This window comes from Primulina huaijiensis, chromosome 1 (genome assembly GCF_012295235.1).
Source record: "Primulina huaijiensis isolate GDHJ02 chromosome 1, ASM1229523v2, whole genome shotgun sequence".
Classification (NCBI taxonomy): Eukaryota; Viridiplantae; Streptophyta; class Magnoliopsida; order Lamiales; family Gesneriaceae; genus Primulina; species Primulina huaijiensis.
Window position 1 is genome coordinate 229,259 of NC_133306.1, and position 22,861 is coordinate 252,119.

At 34.9% G+C, this 22,861-nt stretch overlaps 5 protein-coding genes across 6 annotated transcripts; 2 read left to right on the top strand and 3 right to left on the bottom strand.

Moving 5' to 3' along the window:
• Positions 1-2,630: 2,630 nt before the first annotated feature.
• LOC140976592 (glycerol-3-phosphate acyltransferase RAM2-like) lies at positions 2,631-4,501 on the bottom strand. The gene is made up of 2 exons (XM_073440865.1): positions 3,869-4,501; positions 2,631-3,652 (listed from the first exon to the last, which is right to left on the bottom strand). The coding sequence occupies exons 1-2, from the start codon at positions 4,499-4,501 to the stop codon at positions 2,753-2,755; spliced, it is 1,533 nt and encodes a 510-aa protein (XP_073296966.1). The 3' UTR covers positions 2,631-2,752.
• A 1,308-nt stretch (positions 4,502-5,809) lies between these two features.
• LOC140973402 (serine/threonine-protein kinase D6PKL2) lies at positions 5,810-7,927 on the bottom strand. Its single transcript, XM_073436155.1, has 2 exons — positions 7,115-7,927; positions 5,810-6,846 (listed from the first exon to the last, which is right to left on the bottom strand). Exons 1-2 carry the CDS (start codon positions 7,783-7,785, stop codon positions 5,970-5,972), a joined length of 1,548 nt encoding a protein of 515 aa, XP_073292256.1. The 5' UTR covers positions 7,786-7,927; the 3' UTR covers positions 5,810-5,969.
• Positions 7,928-9,013: 1,086 nt separating this feature from the next.
• LOC140973417 (F-box only protein 8-like) lies at positions 9,014-10,938 on the bottom strand. The gene has a single exon (XM_073436181.1). It carries the CDS (start codon positions 10,298-10,300, stop codon positions 9,143-9,145), a length of 1,158 nt encoding a protein of 385 aa, XP_073292282.1. The 5' UTR covers positions 10,301-10,938; the 3' UTR covers positions 9,014-9,142.
• A 3,478-nt stretch (positions 10,939-14,416) lies between these two features.
• On the top strand, positions 14,417-16,644 carry LOC140973411 (probable pectate lyase P59). Its single transcript, XM_073436168.1, has 4 exons — positions 14,417-14,772; positions 15,056-15,737; positions 15,830-16,075; positions 16,167-16,644. The coding sequence occupies exons 1-4, from the start codon at positions 14,576-14,578 to the stop codon at positions 16,392-16,394; spliced, it is 1,353 nt and encodes a 450-aa protein (XP_073292269.1). The 5' UTR covers positions 14,417-14,575; the 3' UTR covers positions 16,395-16,644.
• Positions 16,645-18,544: 1,900 nt separating this feature from the next.
• Positions 18,545-21,416, top strand: LOC140973424 (plant cysteine oxidase 2-like). Of its 2 annotated transcripts, none has more exons than XM_073436204.1 (5): positions 18,545-19,072; positions 19,644-19,753; positions 19,835-20,000; positions 20,633-20,851; positions 21,102-21,416. In XM_073436204.1, exons 1-5 carry the CDS (start codon positions 18,943-18,945, stop codon positions 21,233-21,235), a joined length of 759 nt encoding a protein of 252 aa, XP_073292305.1. In that variant the 5' UTR covers positions 18,545-18,942; the 3' UTR covers positions 21,236-21,416. The 2 variants fall into 2 exon arrangements, with proteins under 2 accessions (XP_073292305.1, XP_073292297.1); XM_073436196.1 differs by having other exon boundaries at positions 18,550-19,120.
• The last annotated feature ends 1,445 nt before the right edge of the window (positions 21,417-22,861 follow it).

A 22,861-nucleotide genomic window follows, 5' to 3' on the forward strand; every position in this document is an offset into this window, starting at 1 on the left:
ATTTATTAAACTCAAATGTTGGGTTTATTAAATATTAAATTTTGGAAGTGATAAAAATTCAAGGAGTTGAATTTATAATTTAAATAATAAATTCAAATGTTGAATTTATAATGTATTTAATTTATTAAGCTCAAAAGTTGAGTTTATTAATTAATAAATTAAATAAGGAGGGTATGTTTAATGGGCTTGTAAGAGTACAAGTCCATCATAATAAATAATTAAAGTTTTAATTGGCTTTGATTAAATTAATTAAACTAGTTGGACTAGCCCAATTAATTAAATCAAGCCCATTAATGTTAATTATGTGATTAGGGTATAATTTAATTATAAATAAGACAATCAAAGAAAAACCCTAGTGCTAGCGCGGTTAATTATGTAATTAGGGTATAATTTAATTATAAATAAGACAATCAAAGAAAAACCCTAGCCCACCCCACCTCAAAACTCACGAGACTTCACTTTCAAAGAAAAAAAATTCGGCCACTTGCTTTTAAGAAAAGAATTATTATGCCGTCTCTCAATTATTTTTCTCTCCTACGCAAAATATCTTCCAATTTTCTAGTGCAAATTGGAAGAGGAATAAATCATCTAGTCGTGGACCTGATTAGAAGGAAACAAGCTTTTGAAGAAAGTTCGTAGGGATTTCATCAAGAGCTATCTCCGCTAAACCCGGAATAGTTGGAGCCATGTGATTAATTCACCTAATATATGAAATTCCAACGCCCTATGAATGTTTATGATAAAACCATACGAGTGCCTAAATATAAACATATTTTGATTGTCAAAATAAAATAAAAGTTTAAACTTCCGCTGCGTTTGGGCACATAGAAAACCGAGATCCAACAGAGCTGGTCCCGAGAAGTCAAGAGGAGTCCGGATGGAAGCCGGCCCGAGCAAAGAAAGAGTACCTCATTTTAAACCACACTTGATATGCATCAATTCGAGAAACCTATCGGACCACTGTAGATCTTGTACAAGCACCGGTACATGACCTCAATCGGACAATACAAGAAGATTAAATGTTAAATCGATTGATAATGGACGTTGTCCATCGATAATCAAGGAGTTTGTTCCTCTCCACGTTCTTAGATCGTGCTGAAGCCATTCGTGGGCCACATCCTCACATCGTGACCATTATTCGAGCACTCGGAACGGTCACCGACTCTGTTAACCTACAAATACCCTATCAGATATAAAATTAGGGAGTTGGCCATTTTATTCTCACAAGCGCTCTCTACATATTTACTTAAAAAGCATTTTTTCCCCTTTGTATGCATACTTGACTGACTTAAGAGTCATAGTGGTCATGCCGGAAATCGGTGCCCTACTAACGTTTCTTGTACTTAGGTAGATATGCTATCCAGCTCGGGTTCACCTTGCCTGGTCACCAACACGTATAACGAAAGAATACATCTCTGCTTGTAAAATTGCCCACCCCACTCACCCATTTTCCCGAGCAGCATCACTCAATTTTATAAAAACCCAATCTTAAGTACGTTAACGAAAGAACACGAGTCTGAAATGTCAAAGGATTGGTCGTACTCACCCCCAGACCGAATCCACGGGTACGTCTTTGATTTTGTTCTATTTTGAATTTAGGTAGGATTTATTTCAAATTATTTAATATTGTTAACAGTTTTGATTATTGAATAAGCATAATCATTATGTTTTGCATGTTTTTGGGTTGGTTGCAGCAAAAGAATTTCAATCTCGAGACGGTTTGTATAGCTTCCTCCATATGTCAATATTTGTGCATGGAATTCAGGGCGAAGAAGGCCGAAACTAACTTTTTCGAGGCGTTGTTGATGGGACGACTCGTAACATATTGCTTTGTGAGATCAAGGTATTGTTGCCAGTCAATACTTTATTACTATTTTAGTTGAGTTCATGCAATCATTTTTCCTGGTTTATCTGATATGTGTTCCGTTGGTGGCGATGCCAAACAAAACATCTTAGTTTTCAATATCGATCGGACACTCCATTTTCAGTGCAGGTGCTTGGTTTGCAGATCAGAACCGAGCTGAAATTAAATACGATCTTTAGTCTGTCTGTTCATCTTGAAAATTGGATTAAATAGTTCCTTTTATCTTTCAACCTATGGTGATCATGACAGCCATGTATGTGAATATATCTCTAATTTAATTTCAATCTCAAAGTCAATTACCATAAGAATTTTCATACAAAAGATCAAATCAAAATAATGAACAGACAAACAAAACACTTTAATTATTTTGCAAGAAAGTTATTTGTTTACAACCGATCAGTACGTGTTACTCGTTAATTTTGGTAATTAAAAACGAAAAGTTATTTTTTTTTTTTTGTAACTGATTTAGACAAAGCATCAATGATTCCTTCATCGTCGTCATTAGATAATGTAGGGAATATTTCCTTAAAAATGTACATTAAATGGCATAATCGGATCATTTCAAACTCATTGTTATGTGTTATCTAGAGAAATTAACTATATTTTATATGGCTTTCGAGATTTTTTGGTGCTAATATTTTAACTTAACCGTAGGTGTAAATTTTCAAGAATCGTGAATATAATAATATCGTGTTAGGGGTGAAGAGTTCAGTTATTATTTACTACTCTATTAAAATTTATATTGTCGTTTTTACCTGCTCCAAACTAGGAATAAACGTCCGTATTTTACCAGACATTTGGCACACTGAATTTTATATTTTCATAAAAATATACACGAACTTGTATAATTTCAAGTGTCGTGTCCATTTTCCTAAAAGAGTTTCGATTTCAGCAGCCCATAACTTTGTCAGCTGCAACTCTTGGCTTCTCCACCACATTTCCATCGTTCCCAGCCAATGCTCTGTACTTATCCTTCCTAGTAAAGCTTGTGCATTCATAAGATAAAGTTGCTGCAATCATCCTCTGTATATAGTTAGCCACCTCGTGGCTCGATTTCCCCCCTCCACAAGTCAAATCTCGAGGCAGCTTGTTCAAAAATGTGACCTCGTAAGCGGGGCTCGGGTTCATGAAGAAGTAAAATGGGTCCATCCCCTTCCACCCTCGGGCCGTGGTCCCATGAAACATGCTCATCCGATTCGACATGGCAACCGGCACCAGTTCATCCGTTAGTTCGGCGAAAAGAGCCGAAAATCTAAGCAAAAAAGGTTCCCTGCAAGTGGTTCCTTCGGGGCAGATGACTAAGTCACCTTCCTGCAACAGTTTCTTGATCATTTCTGAGTCCTTAGCCCTGTCCCGATTCAAACGAACGGTTTTGATGGGCGATATGACTTCAGACAGACGGGAGAGCGAGTACGTTACGGCCGGGATGGGACGAGCAAGCGCGGTAGATAGGAAGATGGGGTCTAGTAGCGTTCGATGAGAGCAAACGAAGAGTACCCCCATTTGGCCGAGAGATTTTTTTGCCGGAGGGGGTGGAGTACCCTTGATCGCAACACGAACCCCGAGGGACCAGAAAGCATGGTAAACTATAGGCATGGGAAGGAGGGCGCCGGCTGCTATGCGGAGGCAGGCCAAGAGGAAGCCTATTGGGATCCATAAGATGATTAGAAGTGCTATGATTGGGGTTGGTTTCTGGACTAACCGGCCATCATGGAACACTATTGGTTTCGGCAACTTGTCGGGGCTTAGGGGCTGAATTCCTTCCTCTGCTGGGACTATGTAACTTTCCTGCAAGTTTGATTCGAGATGAGATCAATTGTCAAAATACATGATATACGCATTTGGGAGGCATAATATATTATTTAAGTTTCTTACTAATATAATGGCACTTATCATGTGCGTTCTCTAACATCTTTAATCACATATATTTCTTGGATTCTTATGTACACGCGTGCAGACATTATGTATACTTTCATATACACACTCGTATATATATCCACGAACCTTGCATAATTTCATGAACGGGAAATCAGTCTTCCTGTCGCCAAGCCCAATATCTGGTAATTTATCACCAAATTCTTTCTGTAGAGCCTCAGCCTTATTCTTCCCAACAAGCACTCCAACATCACTAACGAACCCTGTGGCTCTACCTTTAAAGCTCGAAATCTCGGTCCCAATAACCATGTCAGCACCCAAATACTCTTTCAAGAAAGCCTCCACCATAATCCTAGGATTAGCAGTGAGCACACACTTCCTTCCACACAAGGAAAACACACGCCACGTCTCTGGATGTATGTCATCCGAGTAGAACTTTGGCAGCACTGCACGTGACACAGACTCGATATCAGACTCTTTCATGCCCACTAATGTCGCAAATATTAGTACACGAATGCCCGCTGATTCGGAGATGAAATAGTACAGAATTCCTGCTATCGGAGATGACAAGAGTAAAAAAAAGAGCCTTAGAATCCCACCAACTTCGAAAGCTACTAATGCGAAGTATGGGAAGGAACTCCGGCCAACCAGCAACGTCCCGTCCATATCAGTGACAACAGTGTGGCTCTCACGTCCAATGGACTCACATTCGTTAATATGAGGAAATTTTAGAGAATGTGAAATATTGGTTTGTTCGGCCATATTATGCTTAGCTAGCTCAAGTGTGATGGATCTTGATCATTTGTGCGACACGCACACACATATATATAATGATAGTGAGATTCGAGTGTGTACAAAATTGATGTAATGGACGAAGTTTTTTGGTTAAGAGATCAAGGGTCTTTGTGGCCCTCTAAAACTTGTTTGATTCACAAGTTACATAGGTAATATCGTGAAGAAGTTTTAACAATCAAAGTTAGTATGTATGATAATTTTTAACTATTTATAAACTTAACATCAAATTCTAATTGCTTCTGTGCGAGGAATCAATTTAATTAACGTTTGTCTTGTCGGAATCAAATCAGTTTTTTTTTCCCTAAATCAGATTTTTCTCTCCTTTTTGTAGAGTTTTAAAGCCATTTTCTGATAACTAGTTTTATAATTAATTCGGGGTTTTAAAGCACATAGCTGCAACAGTATTTTCAAAAACGTGATGGATAATCGTCGATGAATAATGAAACACGCCTTCCTATGACTACGACCACGGCCAAAAAAAGGTAAAATAATATTTATATAATTCAATTATCGGAATCTCCGGCTGGAAAGAGACATTATATCAACGTAATTCAAAAATTAAAATCTCATCTACGACTTTTAACTATATGTTTAATGATACATACATGATATATACGATAATGAGCTCCATCATCTTCTTGTGAGAGTCGTCGCACATAGTTTACACAGTGCGGTTTAAATGACTAACATAGTTATCCCCAACGTACACATTTAAAGATAATAATTCTTACATGATACACAATCAATTTATAACTTAATGGACAAATTTTTATTTATTTATTTATTTTGTAAAATTTAATGACTTTTCAATTGAAGGGACCAATTTCTTGCTGATCATGGGATTTATTCGAGTGCCCTCGATATTGTAATCGATAATTTTAAGATAATTGATGCTAAAATTCATTTGGAATATTAATTATTAACAACACAATTATTTACCCCAAAAAAAGTTTTTTTTATGGCTACTTGTAGGTGTGCATACTAGATAAATAATAGGCTAACTGCATTGAGAAAATGAAGCTTTTCTTGTTGATCAAATGTGTGTCGCACAAAGTTCTCAAATTTGCAGGACATGAAAGGGTATTTTTACAGGAGATGGTTCCTCTGCTGGGTAACATGTAAGCCGCAGCAGCGTCCACACCAAAAATCAAGCTTTCCGTACAAGAGACCAAAAGCCAAAAGGACTTTACAGTACGGAGAATAAATTTAAGCACACAACCTGAAATTGGTTGGCAACACAAAGCCAATACTAATATGTCCCAATCAAAATGTTTCTTTAAAGAATCCCAAGACATATAAAAGAGCTTCACAAGATTCTTGCCAAGAAAAAGGGGATATTTATGGTGGCGTGCTAGTTTCTTTCTCTATGATGGATGCATAGATTCAAAAGAAAGAATTTCATTGAATTAAAAATTGATTACACTGGGAGAAAATGTCAGAAAAATTCGAATTCTAAGTAAGAGCCGGATGATCTCTTCGAATCCGACGTACACTTTTCATTTGATGGCAAAGATGATTTCGAAGTCTGATTGAAAACGGCTATATCCACTGGTTTGGGAATTTGAGGAGGACTAATACTCCGAACAAGTGCCCAGTTCACATTCTCAAAGAATGGATGCTGTTTTATCTCTGTTGCCCCGCGTTTGAATCCAAGTCTTTTCTGAGGGTTCTTCACAAGCAAACCTCGAATCAAATCCTTGGCAGCGAAACTTATTGATGAACTTTCGGGAAATTTCAAGGGCTGTCCAGCAACGTTAAGCAGCGTTTCTCTGTTATCATTGCCTTTGAAGGGTGTCTTTCCATGGAGCAACTCATACAAAAAAATGCCAAAAGTCCACCAGTCAACAGCACTGCCATGACCATCTCCTCTGATGATTTCAGGGGCTAAATACTCGTGTGTCCCAACAAATGACATTGACCTTGCTGCGGTTGGCTCTGCAACGAGCATCGGAAGCGAATCTCTGCTAGCCAAAGTTGGTTTTTTATCCTTGACTTTCTCTGTCTTCGAGTTAAAAATGCGAGGCTTGAAGCAAGAGGGCTTGTAACAAGATGACGGCTCAACACAAACGGGAAATTTGAATACAGGATCAATGCAAGATGGTTCGATGCAATACGATGATAATGTACAAGATGAACCATCGCCATCCGTAACAAGGGTCGGATTCACATAACATCTCAGTGATAAATCAAAATCTGATAGCATAATATGCCCATCTTCCCTCACCAATACATTTTCTGGCTTCAGATCTCTATACACCACTCCCATCATATGAAGGTACTCGAGCGAAAGAAGCACTTCTGATGCATAAAACCTATCAAATACAACATAACATGAAGCCAAAGAAAGTCACATCAGTTGGGATTTACAAAATTTTATTTTTTTTATATATATTTCGAAGATGATATAATTTTATAAATAAAGATTTAATCTTTAAAGCAGTTGATATTTTTATTATCATTCTTTACACAAAAATTATCCAAGAACATAAAAACCAACTAGGAGCAAAGTGAATTAAAGTTAAATAGGATGAAAGCATAATTTCAAGTTCAAACTTGTTATTAGAACCAAAGAAGCCATACCTTGCAGCCTGCTCTGAGAAATGCCTGCCCAGCTGACGCTGCCGAAGCACATGCAGGTCCCCACCACTGCAATACTCCATTAACAAGCAAGAAAACTTCTCCGTTTCAAAATGAGAATAAAGAGTTGGAAGAAACGGGTGATCCAATAAACCCAAGATATCTTTCTCAGTTTGAGCTCTCCCCACTTTCTTTCTATTAACTAACATACCTTTATCCATAACTTTCATGGCAAAAAGGCACCCCATACCCCTCAAATCCGCTAAATAAACACTACCAATATCTCCAAACCCCAGTTTCTTCAGAAGTCTAAAGTGCCCCAAACCCAACTCCCCATCTCTACCCTGCACACGCTGTATTGCATCCCACCTCACATCGTTTCCTCTATGCGGTTTAGACTGGAAAACACTCCTAAAACCGGCCTCATTCGCATCGCTCGAACTAGTGGTATTCTCGCTCTCCGCACTTGTTTCAACGGCATCGACCTCAGCATTCTTAATATGATCAACTCGTTTGTCCAAGAAACCACATTCGCTAGTTTGACCACTGCTTAAGCTAGAAGTGTCGGAACCTGTTGCCGTACTGCTACATAAATCAACGCTAGGACTGGTATTGACACTAAGGTTGAGCGTGGCGGAAACACATTTCCACATATTCTCCGAAGCTTCGGTCATTGTAGGGGAGTGAAGTTTGCTTAAACGACTGAAAGGGCTTTAAAAAGAGTGGGAAAGGCAGATGGTCAAATGGGGTTTGGGGACGCCGAGGCAGTCAAAGCAAATGGGAGACAGATGCGGGCGCCAAGTGAGCATGGGGAAGGGGAAGGGGAAGGGGAAGGGGAAGTAAAAAGCGCATTCAAATTTGAACTACGTTACTTGTGTTGAGAAGCCCAATGAGTTAAAAATAAAATAAAACTGGTTTTGAAATATTCATCAGCCGAATGGATAATATAATAATAAATAAATAAAGAGAAAATATAATAGTGTTGTATTCCCCGTAGTTGGACGATACAAATTCAAAATCAGCAGTATTAAAAATATTAATTAATGAATCTTTTCAAATTTAAAAGAAACAGCACAGCACACAAAAATTAAATTTGCGATGGATAACATTTAAAGAGACAGCCCTATAATATTGAATTCCTCCATTCAAAGCTTTGAACAAACATCATTTAATAATATAAACCAACACTGAAATAACCATCTGATCCAAATATTTAAAGGGTCTAATAAGAATATATCAATTTATTTTTATTGTTACAAAACAGTTCGATCGATGTTATTCAAATCTCAACCACAAAAATTAATCGAAATATTATTTAATTTTAAGATGATATGAATTGGTTTGTCTCAAACAAACAATAAATCGATCTATATATTAACAATACCATTCAATTATATAATTGTGCTGATGATGCTTTAGGAGTTGAATTAAATTAACTGTATGTCATTTACGACACATGAACATAAGATGACACGCTTCTAAAACTATTCCAAATATATTGTTATTAAAATTCCATTTAATTACATATAAATTTTTTTGTTGTTTAAATAAAATTTTTTTAATAATAATTTATGTTGGAAGTAATGCGATTATTTAAAAATTCAAAAGTCTAGAAAAAGTAAATAAATAAATATGTAAAATTTTCTTGGAAATTAGATAAGAAACGATAGTTATTATAGATGTGGGCTACAAATTTACTAAAATCGGTGGTCAAAAACTTTTTTATTAAATAAAACCCATAGCTTCCAGGTCGGGCCCAATGCGGGCTAGAACGGGCTGTGCTTTCCATTCTTCCAATCAGAAATACGCTTGTGAGACTGGGGACTGTGATGGAAAACTTGAATGCAAATGTACTAATCGAGGAAAACAAATTCAAGACTCTATGCTGTCAACCACAAGCGCTAACCGAAATTCAACTGTTTTGAGATTCTTTGCCACATTAGTTTCAACCATTCTTATATGTAACAAATCTACACACTTAGAAAACAAGATACAAGATGCAACATGCGTGCAGATATCTTTATCTACCAGTTACTGGCTTCTTCTGAGTAAATCCTTGATAGAATCAGAAGAAGGATCCCACTGCAAGCACTTGAGCCCCTCTCCGTTTATCGAAACAAGGCTCTCCTTGTAAAAGAATACCCAATAAATGAAAAAACCATTCTCCCTTCTTCGCGTTTCAAGAGTCCTTAATTTCTTCGTATTAATAGTATACACAGTCAAGTGCGAACTTCCAGTTTCCAGTAAGAGTTCGGTGTCCCTCCAGAAACCAAGGGGCCATTTAAGGTCTTCAAAAGGGCCAATATTCAAACATTTAATCCAGCAGCTTTCCTCCTTCAACACCCATATGTCAACACATTTATCATTCCTATCTAAATCACACGATATTAGGGCCACTGAATCACCGTACAAAGCAAGGTCCCCTCCTCTAGCTTTGAGACAATCTGGCACTTTTATTTCATGAAACGTCTCAAGGCTCATGTCAAAAGCAAGTATGGAGACATCCTGGTCGTTAAGCTCTGTGAACCAGTAATAAACCCCATTCAAGTACGTGTTACACAGGGACTTGTAAGAACAATGACCTGAGTTTGCCAAATCCACGTCCTCAAAATGTCTCCAAGAATCACTCCTCAAGCTGTAGATAGAAACAATGGAAGGATCATGAGGAATATCCAGTTCATCATTCCAGAAATACTGGATCGAAATGACCTTATAATCTTTGCCAGACTCGTCCCATCCAAACCCAAGCAGATCATCATAGGGAGATAAATGGGGTTTAACATCCGGATGAAGTAAAGGGATAGGCCTAAACTGTCTCATGGATGGGTTCAACAAAGCCATGTTTCCCGACCTACCAACCACCAAAAATAAGCCATCCACAGGTCCCAGAAGAGATCCAACTGTAATGGGAATTTGAAGATGATCAGGTTCTTCGAATCCACAAAATGTTTCATCATGAAACAAGGCATAGGCATATTCGTCGGTGTCAGGTATATAATTGCGAACAAGTAGGCGCTCTGGATTACTCTTGTGATTGAAATGCCGTTTGACAAAGCCTGGGCTTTCGATGAGAGTGCACCAATACTTGGAAACACACTTGAATTGCAACAGTGTCTTCACAGGCAACCTCAATACAATGTCGACCATCACGTCTTCAGGTAAGTAACCATGATTTGTGGTGCTTGCCATATAGACCACTTTTATAAGTTCTGTTGAACCTAAAAGGCTAATCACACCTCTAGGGATAGTACAGGAAATGGTACCAAATATACGACCACAGGAAAACAATCTCCAATCAAGAAATGCAAGGGTAAGAAAAAGACACTTGATTACTCACAATCAACAGCAATAAGCAAATTTTTTTTAAAAAAAGTTCGTGCATACATACATATGGGTATATTACTGCAGATGTTCACCAGTAATCACTGATATAATTCAACAAAACATTTCTACATCAAGCCAATTTTTTTCCCACGTACATAATACATTAACAAACACAATAGCAGATAATTCGCACCCAACACGTTAAAGGGCGTGTAAAAAATAACCGTGTTTCCTCCGATCCAATTCACGACGACTGAATCTTAATTAGCAAGATCGATATCGTATGACTAAACGATTGGCCGAAAAGAGGGAAAAACTAAAAGACTGAAAAACATTCTGCGATCAAGTAAAATTTTGGAAATAAAAAAAAAATTAGGGCCGAAAGAGATTACGAATTACTGTATTGAATCACCATAAGCACGAGGAGCGAGTCGATCGGGAAGGCTACGGGCGAAAGGCCAGGTGAGCAACTTTCTTCAAAGTCACTATTCTGTTTTGGTGAAATGGCGCAACGCCGAAATAAATTATATTTATTTATCATTAAGTTTGATATATATTCTTTTTAATTATTTCATTAAATCAACCAATGAATTAATTTTTTTTCTTTTTCAGATTCAATTATTTCGGAACTAAATAAATAAAGATCATCATCATAAATTATGTAACAAGAAATACAAATTGAATTGAGCTCAAAATATTGTGGTGTGATATGTAAGAAACAATGACTCATATCAAAGGTTAAAAAAAAAGTGTAGGAAATGACGACAGTCATAGCTTACAATTTTGAAAAATGGTACATGCACCGCCTCAATTTTAAAAATTGAGACGCACATGCGCCTCTTCTTTTGACAATAAGGCTTCCACAATCACTCACTGATGATATGAGAGGCCTATAAATACCGGAGATTGAGGTTCCTAAACACACACATCATAAGAACAAAATATACCATCTACAGAGACTGTTGGAGTGCTTAGAAGACTTCAATCAGAGGAAAACATAAAATTTACAAATTATTTGATTGTCGGAGATAACGCTAGATCTGTTTCCGCATATTGTTTATCATGTTTATAAATGTGTAGAAACATGAATTTTTGTGGACAAAAATCTAATATTTGGTATCAGAGCCGTGATACCTCTGTCTTGAAAATAACTCTTCTTCATTTTTCTAAAATTCATATATAATGAACTCTTCGAAAATTTGATTCTCAAATTTTGATACGAGATGAGTATTTTTTTTTTTGAAAATCTGAATGAGGCCATGAAGGTTGTGACTGGTTTTTCTGAAAGTAGAGAGGTTGAATTGAAGACGATGAAATATACAAATGATCTGCCTTCATATTTCAAACAATTAATATGAATTCAACATATCATGTGAATTCACAAGAATCATTAATGGTATGCAAGGTTTTTATTATTATTTTTTTAAAAAATATTATCATAATGAATATTATATTAATATACTGTGAAATGAGATAAAAGTGGTCATCTTGTTTAATTGCATTGAGCTACTGTTTGAATAAATTTGAATGCATGATTTTATCGAATCAAATGTTGTTGATAATGATTATTAAGGATATTGTGGTTTTTGGTAATGATTGTCAAATTCGGGAATTTCTTTTTCCAAATTTGAAATAATTATAATAAAATTAGCTTCTCAAGTTTCAAGTTATGAAATTTTCAATATATGTTTATAAATTAATTTTGCATGTTATATAAAATATTATAGATATATAGACATGCAAATTTAATATTATGCATATTATGCTTACTGTGGAAAGAATGATTCTTATTTTTCTGTTCCTGAGATTTTTTATTCTTCCATTTTCTTGGTCTCCACTTTCATGTATTGTTCCTCGTGATGCCTCGGTTTCTCCTTCAATGATTTATTTCATGCTTTCAAAATGGCAAGAAATATAGACAATTTGACAGAATTGCCAGGGTTGTTAAAATTCACAGCATTAAAGCTACATAAAATTGTTTAGGTTTGGCCAATGATCCCTTGGCCTGATGCCAAGGAAGAGGCCCCAAAATTATCCCTTCTAAAAGAGATCGAGTATCATTTATGTAGGATTATGTCTAATTCATGAGAATTAATTGTAATTGGTTATTTGATGGTATTGTTGACTTGTTTGCAGCGGACTGTACTCTGTTGAACAATCCGCCAAAAAAATTTGTTTAGGTTTGGAGTTTGAAAAATGAAGATGTTGAAAGGATGATTCCAGATATAAATAGTACTTTATATTCTGGTGGTTCTACGGTGAAAGCTAAGGCCTAATATTTGGTGTACTGGCAAATGCTTGGATAGTTTAGAAATCGCATATGATAGATACTTCTTACATGACTATCCAAATAGTATGATGCAAAAGCATTGCCATAGTTTGTAATTTGGGACTTCTTGCAGGCTATATCCTTAATTGTCAGATATATTGTAGGAAGTGGTATGGATTTTAATAAAAGATTAGTTAGATTTTGTGCTTAGGTTAGGTGAATTACTTTCAAAATCTGTATTCTTCTATCTTCATAAGTTGTTTGTTGTACTCCCACCAGTGAAAAGGATGAAGAACAATTGTTTTCCTTCTCAAAACTCAGACCTGATAAAAAGTGGTGTTTTTCTATACCTTACACATGCATGATATTCATGTGTGATGTTCTTTATAAAGAAAGATAGGTACTTGGAGACAAGTTGAGTTAATTTATTTTAAAATTCTTAAAAATTCCAAATTATATATCGTCTTATGAGATTTGAAAGTTTAATCTTCTGTATTGTTCAAACACGAGAAGATTTTTTTGAAATTTTGAATTAAATTTAAAGTTTGAATGAAAATTATTGCACATGATAGTGAGAGTGTCTATTGGCTCCCCACATTTTTGAGTTAGTTGTGGTTCGTGATTGTGGGCGTATGTTGTCTTTCCGTATTCTTGAGATAATTGGATATTTTTGGCTCTTGTATTCTTGAGTTAATTGTACGTAAATCTTGCATAATTTTTGGTATGTATTTTGGAGTTTATAAATAGTATGTTCATTTCCTCAATCTATATATACAAAAATATATTTTTTATAAACACAACCAAAATCTCACTCAACCATTCTCTTGCATTTCAGTTTTTCATTTCGTCTACGTTAAATTTTGGTGATAAAGTGACTTTATATTTTCAGTTTGCTGGTGTAGTTACTTTGTACTAAGTTGTTGCATGGATTTGTCATTGTATCTTGGGAAACAGTTGTCCGTCCTGATCCTCGAAGCACCTTCGGAGGGGACGAATCTGTTTTAAGAAAATTGTACATCGTACATGTCTCGGTTTGATATACTGGTTTCCTATTGTTTTACACTCTCGATATTTATAATTTTAGTTGCATATTGCTTTTGTTTAGTGCTATGTCTGTATCCATACGATCTCATTTTCGTTTACTGGTCTATAATTATTGTATTCATACTTCGAATTTTAGCATTTAGACTACCAGATTTGATTAGCAATATAACTTGAAGGTTTGATCATATGTATGTGATATTCACGAAATACACGTAATATAGATGAATCATAATTCAAGTGATGTAAAAAATAACTCTAAACCAAAACCTTAAACAATAAGAAGTATTGTTATTTTAAATTATTTACATCCAAAATACATAACCTCTTCACCTTTATATAAGGAATATTTTTAATCCCATCCGCTAATATTGACTACAAGCATACACCTCTCCTGCAAATAAATAAAGGTCCCAACCCAAAAATTTAGGACAGATTTATTTAAATGATAACAATAAACATATACCAGTAGAATTTATCTTGAATGTTAGTGTTAATCCAATTATATATATATATTTGAACCACAAAAAACACTACCACTAAAATGTGTGATCGTACACACAACCTGATAGCCATTGGAAGCAAGTGGTTACCCTCTATCATCGCAAAGGTTGTCTCATCAAACAATTCCTTATTTAAAACAATTTCTTACAACACAATCACATATTCTTGAGTTGATTTTTTATATCCTTAAGAAGTAAGAATCCCAAGTATCTTGAGTGTTGTTCGGTCTGGTCGAGTAGATCACAGGGTCTGAACCCGAAGCGCTAAAGGGTTCGGCCCCGTTCCAGACCGGTGATATCTAAAAAAAATAAAGAAAATATACCAAGATGGGCGGCATTAAATTTAATTCGTTAATCGTCTTGTTTTATGCTTTTGCTTCGTTTCTTCCCACCCTGAGAGCTAATTTCGCAGAGTTTGATGAGTTCTGGCAAAGGCGAGCCGCCGAGGCCTGGAATCGAACCCTGGAATCTTACGAGCAAGAACCCCATAAAATAGTTAGCCACCTGAATATGAATGTCCACAGGTATGTACGTACCAATAGTTTTAACTACTTCTATTATCGATAATATCTTCCAAAGTTACAAATCCACTTTTCAAAGAAGTTTGTCCTTTCCTTCGTCGCATTATTCTTGGAAAATATAAACGCAACAAACCATTTCTCAAAATTTAGAAGACCTCATTCGTATTCATATTAAAATAATCAAATCAAACATTCTTTCAAATAATAAAATATCACATTCATATTTAATTTATCCTCGTGATATGTATATATATAATTTCTTGCTCCATGCATGTTTTTTTATCAGGACATTGAAAGAAATAGGACTGGACCATTCGAGCTCAAACAATAGCACGAGAAGACATCTGGGAAAGAGTTCCTACAGGGGCCCATGCCAGGCTACCAATCCCATCGACAGGTGCTGGAGATGCCAGCCCAATTGGGCCTCCAACCGGTTCAGGCTCGCAGACTGCGGGTTAGGCTTTGGCTACAAGGCGAAGGGGGGAAAGAACGGCAAGATCTACGTGGTGACTGACTCCTCGGACGACAATGTCTTAAACCCGAAACCAGGGACTCTACGCTACGCGGTGATCCAGAAGGAGCCACTCTGGATCGTATTCGAGCGCGACATGATCATCAGGCTCTCGCAGGAGCTGATCATGGAGAGCAACAAGACCATCGATGCTCGTGGGGCGAGGGTTCACATCGCTAATGGCGCGGGGATCACGATCCAGTACGTGAGCAATGTGATCATACATGGATTGAGGATTCATGACATTGTTCAAGGGAGTGGTGGCTTGGTGAGGGACTCCGTGGATCATTTCGGGTTGAGGACGAGGAGTGATGGTGATGGGATCTCCATTTTCGGGGCTCAGGATATATGGATCGATCATGTGTCGATGACAAATTGCTACGACGGCCTTATAGATGCGATCATGGGCTCGACTGGCATCACCATCTCCAACGGCCATTTCACCGATCACAACGAGGTGACGTACTCGAAACTATTAAGTCAAATGATCATTTTAGAATCCAGAAACAAAAAAGATACTAATAGATCGAGTTTGCTGCGTGCATGCAGGCGATGCTTTTCGGGGCGAGCGACAGCCACTCTCAAGACGCGATAATGCAGATAACGGTGGCATTCAACCACTTCGGTAAGAGAATGGTGCAGAGAATGCCGCGGTGCAGATGGGGTTATTTCCACGTCGTGAACAACGACTACACGCACTGGAACATGTATGCCATCGGTGGTAGCCAGCACCCTACCATTATCAGCCAGGGAAACCGGTTCATCGCCCCTCCCGAAAACCCTTACGCCAAGGAGGTATGCTAGATAAAACTATCCTGGATTTGATCCAAACAAAGTTTTATACTTAAATAACTCTTTTTAAAAAAAATTTAAAATGAAAATGTAGGTGACAAAGAGAGACTATGCACCCGAATCAGTGTGGAAACAGTGGACATGGAGATCAGAGGGTGATCTTTTCTTGAGAGGAGCATTTTTTGTTCAATCCGGTGACCCAAACTGGTCCAGCAAACATCCCGAGAAATTCGACAAGATATCGGCTGCTCCTGCAACGCTCGTAGCAGAAATGACCAAGTTTGCCGGTTGGCTCAACTGCAGGCCGGGGGTACCATGTTAGAAAACTGCTGCATGCATGCATGCCCTGAATTTGATTTATTTTGTTGATGCGTACAGCGACAGAGACGAAGAAAGGGATTATATATGGATAGAGCAATGTCATCTTGTGTGCCAATCATGCATTATATTATATTCATTTATTTATTTTTTGTTGTTTTAATTATTTTATTTTGTGAATAGAGGAGACTGTATCGATCTTGGTTTACTTCGAATTTTTGTGAATTTTTTAAATGATATTTTTATTTAGTCTTTTCTATCGATATATATATATATATTGTTTTCACTTTTAAATATATAGCAAAACTCTTTAATTGTTTATACAAATTTAATAGTTTGGTCCCAAAAAACAGCATACAATTTAATACAAAATATTTAATATAATATAATTTTATAAATGGATAACACGCGTGTTGAATAGTCTATTTTATATAAATATTCTTGTTCAAAAAAATTAAATTCAAATTTAAATTTTCTGATTTTTAATAAGTCATTTTAGAAAAGTTTAATTTTTCATCAAAAAAAGAAAGAAATATGGAGTAATTTTCAAGATTTTAAAAATATACCTTGATTTTCAACAACTACAATAGTATAATTTTTTAATTTACGAAAAATTCCTAGAACCGGAGCTTACATTTTTATTTAATTTATTTGTTTTTGTAAAAAAGAAACTGCAAAATTGCGTTATAAGTAATGTATATTAAATATCACAAAAACTCATCTGAGATAATTTCACGGATAAAATTTTGTGAGATGTGTATTCTATTTGGGTCACCTATAAAAAATATTACTTTTTAAATATATTTTTTATTGTAAATATGAGACATAGTTGATCGTCTCATAAGATATTACTTTTTAAATATACATGAATATTAGTTATAAATTGCACTAACCCCCTAGAATCCCAAGCTCCCACCTACGTGCATAAAAGCATTTTAAATTAAATTCTAGATCAAATATTGTACTATTCGATAGACCATGAATAATTTTTTAATATATTTTTCATAAATATATTTTAAACTTATTGAGTTTTCAAGATTAAATTCTATTATGATATTAAAATTTGATTTCATTATTAAAGGAAATGAATTGGAATTTTAATCATTCAACCTAAAATTTGGCCCAAAACAATAGTTGCAGCTGAATTTGTTTATATCAGTTATCAGCCCCTGAAAATAAAACCTTAAACTTGTCAAATATGGGAAATTTTTTATTTGATTTTCCATTAAAATAAAAATTTAAAGAATTTTTAAAGGGCAACATTAACTTCTTACACAGTCGAATCCAATATTAGTCAGTGCATTCAATATAAAGTTTTGATGAATTTTATTGGCTTTTTTAAATGATAAACTTTTGTTGGTTCGGTATATTTTTATTGATTTTTACATAACTTCACAGATTTACAAACGGACTTATGTAGATTAATGTATATTTTTTTACAAGATTTTTATAGATTTTTGTAAACTTTTTATATAGAATTTTGTACCTAATTATAACATAATTAATTGACATAGATAACATATTAAGTTTGAACTAGTTTTTTAAAATGAGTAGGTCTCTTGTGAGACGGTCTCACGAATTTTTATCTGTGAGACGAGTCAATCCTACCGATATTCACAATAAAAAGTAATACTCTTAGCATAAAAAGTAATACTTTTTCATGGATGACCCAAATAAGAGATCCGTCTCACAAAATACGACCCGTGAGACCGTCTCACATAAGTTTTTGTTTTTTAAAATTTATATTAGTAAATAAATTTAATTATTTAAAAGTTAAATTATTTAATTCTTACATATATATGTGTACACACACATGAGTTTGTACATTTGTTTGTAAAATTTTAAAAATACATCACTGTATTAATAAAATTAAGAAGAAATTTATAAAATAAACCAAGTCATAGAATTGAAATTAATGGTAATTTTGAATAAATAAATTTTAAATTTTTTTTTATTTTTTAAATTTTTTAAACATTTTCAACTAATTTGTAAACTTTATATTTTTATAATAAAATTATATTTACATAGCAAGAAATAATATTCTTTTCACACATAATCATAAAAATATATTAGATTGAATACACCTATCTTGATCTTAAAGGAGAATTAGGAAAAGATTTTTAAAAAAATAGAAAAAAAATACAATCCGCTCTCTGAACAGCCCATGGGAAAGTTTAAACAGGCCCCTGGTTTTCCTTCCAACCATTCTACATACCAACTGTATATGTACCATAATTTCCATCTTCCACAAATCTGTCAAAACTTTTCATTTCATTACCGAGTACAACTTTACTGTTGTGTTGGAACTGAATCTGTGTTGTTATCTATAAATATAAATAGACTACGCAGATTCTGTTTCCCCTCCCCTGTTTTCTTGAGTACAAAAGGCCGCCCTTTTCTTTCTTTATTTTTTTTTTATAGAGATTTTAGATCAGAAATTTGTCCAGTTTCCAGAATTTTGATTTGGTTGAAATACCCATATCGAGTTTTGTTCAATTTTTTTCTGAATTTTCTCATCAGCCCAAGATTTTTGGAACTTTTGTGGATTTTTTATGCAAATGGGGATGGAACAAAACGGTAGTGGTAGAAAAGGTAATAAAGATAAGCGGAGACAGAAGAGACTGTCCCCTGTTCAAAGACTGTATGAGACTTGCAAGGAAGTGTTTGCCGATTGTTCCCCTGGTATTGTTCCATCGCCTCAAAACGTTGAAAAGCTTGCTGCTGTTCTGGGTATTCATAGCCTTTTTTGCCTTCTTCATTCATTCATTCTTGTTTTAACGTAGAAATGATATACCTTTTGGTTTTCTTATACAGGAAGCTTGGCATGCTATATACTAAATCCTTGTGTTTTGTCTTTAGAGATTCTGACAATAAAAAATTCAATCTTGGTTACTTAGAATCTTGCTTGTTGCTGAATTAGAATTCAATGCTGAGTTGCAATTGCTTTTAGGTATATCTGATTTCTGTCTCTTGATATCAACAAAATCATAGTTTGCGTGGTATTATTTTAAATGAGTCTTGTTTCATTGTCTTCAAAGGATCATCTTGAATTAAGGTAATTAAGTATGAATTCTAATCTTTTCATGTTTTCAGATATGCTTTCATTGTTTTCTTTGGATGCTGTCTCAATCATTTTAGGCTTATAAAATATATAAGGAACCTAATTCCTGTGTGCTTGAAGATATGCAAACCGCTGGTTTATGTACTCTTGTCTCGAATTCTGCCGGGCTGATAAAATTTCATACCCTCGCAGACCAGATGACTCAAGCGGATGTTGGCTTGAGTCCTAATATGCGGTTTTTCGACAATGATAGAGCTCCAATCATAACCTACCTGCACCTCCACGAGTGCGATAGATTCTCCGTATGTAATCTGCTGCTTCGCTCTTTATTCCCCCCGCAATCCTAATGGTCGATATTTATTGTCTTGAATGAATGCTTCCAGATTGGAATTTTCTGCTTGCCACCGAAAAGTTTCATTCCGCTACATAACCATCCTGGAATGACAGTTTTTAGTAAGCTTCTCTTTGGAAAAATGCATTACAAGTCATATGACTGGTGGAATGAGATGGATGCTAACATTGATGCCGCAACTGCCAACGCTCTACAGAGTAAGTTAACCGACCATCGATCAGGTGCAAGGAAGGTTATCATCCAGCCAATGAGGAAAAAAATGTGAACTTGAATGCCTCCAAAAATGCATTAAATACATTACAAAGCTCCCTCCTCCATGTTTCGATGCTTTCTTGTATATTATAGGACATGACAGATGTTAAGACTTTTGTGGATGAGTTTAGTTGCAAAGGTCTCCCCATAACAAGTCTGGGAAAGTGAAATTTTTCTGTCCTCCAATTGATTAGTGAAAGTAACAGTTTTCCAAGAAGAATGTGACAGCTCAGCTTTATGCTGGCTTGTCACATTTGGAATTTTAGTTACTTTACTGCTGTCTAACATAAGTCATACCTACCTTTGGTCCCTCTCACTTGTTTGCTTTTTCAGAAAACATCGCGCACCCAACGATTCAAGCCTTTTGAAATCAGGAAAGGGGTGTGATGTTGCATAGAATTTACATCCACCTCGACAGTAGCCACATTTCCGTCCTAGACCAACATCTTTTAATCTTATGCGTTTAATCCAAAGTTATTTATGATTGGGTCTTATAATTATTGAATTATGGCTTGAATGTACACACGTGCGTGTTGAAAAGTGTGAAAGATAATTTTTATCATATTTGATCGTGCAGGCGATGCTAATGGATTACGGCTAGCAAAGCTCAAGGTGGACTCCCAGTTCACTGCTCCTTGTGAAACGTCGATTCTGTATCCGGCTCATGGTGGCAACATGCACATCCTAACAGCCAAGACTGCATGTGCAGTACTAGATGTGCTTGGCCCTCCATACTGTGATCCCGAGGGTCGTCATTGTCAATACTACCATGAGTTCCCATTAAACAATTTTCCGGGTATAACATTTTAGTAATTGTGGAGGGGGGTGGATTTAGAAAGTCGAGTGGGTGGGGGGACTGACAATGTATTTTGGATAACTCGTGGATTGCCAAAAGAAATTACATGTGAAAAATTAGAAGTTTTTTTTCCGGGGCAGTGATCCCCCTTCGCACTCGCTGCTGAATCCACCCCTCAACTCTTGCGTGCATTTCCACATCACCATGGTTGGTAGTTTAATGCTCATTTTCGTTACACGTTGTCGTTCAGATTCAGTGGAGAGCTGCCGACTTGTACCTGAGGAAGAACAGGATGAGTTTGCATGGCTCATGGAGAGGGAAAAACCAGAAGATTTCTACGTAGTTGGCGTGTCATATAAGGGACCAAAGATAGCAACAAATTAAGATAGTTGCATTGTTGCTTCTGTTTCTTTTCACTTTTGTTCTTTGTTTCACCCCGGATAAGAATATGCTTGTTTTCCTGATCTCAGGACAGTTTTATATATATATTTAGATAAGACTTAGAAGATATGCACGTGCAATTGGAACATACAAGGATGATATGAGGAGAACGATTCTTGCATTACTCTCAATGTCTTTTATTTTTCAATAATTAATTCAATCTACGATACATCAATAAAGTTCAGAATTTATTTTGCTAGAGTACTTGAATATTAATATAATTGAGTTGTTTTAGGTTTAATGTCCATATAAGTATATAATGTTGCAATATTCTGTCTAAATATAAAATATTTATTAATATGATCCATAATCAAAACTATATTCTTACTGTCACTGTGACATTTATTTTAATTTCACAACTTTAAAATTGTAAAAATAATATAGTTAGACTATGAGTATTCAAAATATTAAAACAAAAAACAAATATATTTTTTTTACAAGAACATTTCTCAAGATATATTTTGAAGTTATAAAGTTCTTTACATAAATCATGTCCTAAACAATAGCTACAGGTTCTACAATTATTATCGATTAAAATTTGACATGGCATAAAACATAAAAATAAATGTGATTTTTTTAAAAAATTTATTTTTCGAGGGAAAAATATTTAAAAAACATAAGAAAATTTTAAAAATCTTATACATCATTTTAAGTAACTGTACATGTAAAATTTATTTGTTTTTACATAAAAACGATTTGAATTCATTCTTATTTATCTTTTTCTATCACTTTGATGTATATAATAGTAATTATTATATATAAAATCAATTTAAACTAATTTTGATTCTTTTGAAGTGTTTTTTTTATGGTACCAAACAAATATTTGTGTTTGTCATGCATAGGGTTTTACGATTCGGCGCATTGACACCCACGTCAATGCAATCTTCATTATGTTCACAATTAACTTAGTATAGAGCTTTGCACGGTAGATCATAATTGTAAGAAATAAAAATTGTGTCTTGAGTAACAAATATAACTTTTGGCTTGAAAATAAAAAAACGTTTGAACTAAAAGATAAATCTTTCACTTTTATTTAATTTTGTTGGGTTATGCGTGCATCAATGAGGATAATATTGGGATTAGTGAAATTCTCGTTAGTTAAGCTACTGACATTGAGTCACTTATTTTAAATTACATTAAAGATATAGTTTTTTTAAAAAAAAATGGACTGTAAATTTCATTCCAAAAATAAAATTTCATTTTTCTTCAATTATTGTAAATTTCATTAATACATGAAAAACAAACAAAAAAATACATGTATTTATTAATACTATTTAACGAAGATAAGAACATATATGTAAATTCACACAATTTTATTAGAGTTTTCAAATTTATTGTCAGTGTATTATTTACGTTATTAATGGATGTTAATTTACTCAAGTTTAAAATAAAAATTGACACAAAAACTCCAATGAGACCTATTTCACGGGTCAATTTTGTGAAACATGTTTCTTATTTGATCCCAATCATGAAAAATCATTTTTTTTCACTCTAAAAATGGACCAAGTTTGTACATCTCAATGATATATATATATATCAATGAGATCTACTCACAGAAGATTTGATGAT

Excerpts from the sequence above, each read along its gene's own strand:
- LOC140976592 (XM_073440865.1), bottom strand. The coding sequence starts at position 4,501 with ATGGCCGAACAAACCAATATTTCACATTCTCTAAAATTTCCTCATATT. Across the intron at positions 3,653-3,868 it reads CGTTCATGAAATTATGCAAG|GAAAGTTACATAGTCCCAGC; the intron begins GTTCGTGGATAT and ends TCAAACTTGCAG.
- LOC140973402 (XM_073436155.1), bottom strand. The coding sequence starts at position 7,785 with ATGACCGAAGCTTCGGAGAATATGTGGAAATGTGTTTCCGCCACGCTC. Across the intron at positions 6,847-7,114 it reads TTCTCAGAGCAGGCTGCAAG|GTTTTATGCATCAGAAGTGC; the intron begins GTATGGCTTCTT and ends TGTATTTGATAG.
- LOC140973417 (XM_073436181.1), bottom strand. The coding sequence starts at position 10,300 with ATGGCAAGCACCACAAATCATGGTTACTTACCTGAAGACGTGATGGTC.
- LOC140973411 (XM_073436168.1), top strand. The coding sequence starts at position 14,576 with ATGGGCGGCATTAAATTTAATTCGTTAATCGTCTTGTTTTATGCTTTT. Across the intron at positions 14,773-15,055 it reads CTGAATATGAATGTCCACAG|GACATTGAAAGAAATAGGAC; the intron begins GTATGTACGTAC and ends TTTTTTTATCAG. Across the intron at positions 16,076-16,166 it reads AAAACCCTTACGCCAAGGAG|GTGACAAAGAGAGACTATGC; the intron begins GTATGCTAGATA and ends ATGAAAATGTAG.
- LOC140973424 (XM_073436196.1), top strand. The coding sequence starts at position 18,943 with ATGCAAATGGGGATGGAACAAAACGGTAGTGGTAGAAAAGGTAATAAA. Across the intron at positions 19,121-19,643 it reads AAAGCTTGCTGCTGTTCTGG|ACCAGATGACTCAAGCGGAT; the intron begins GTATTCATAGCC and ends ATACCCTCGCAG. Across the intron at positions 19,754-19,834 it reads ACGAGTGCGATAGATTCTCC|ATTGGAATTTTCTGCTTGCC; the intron begins GTATGTAATCTG and ends GAATGCTTCCAG.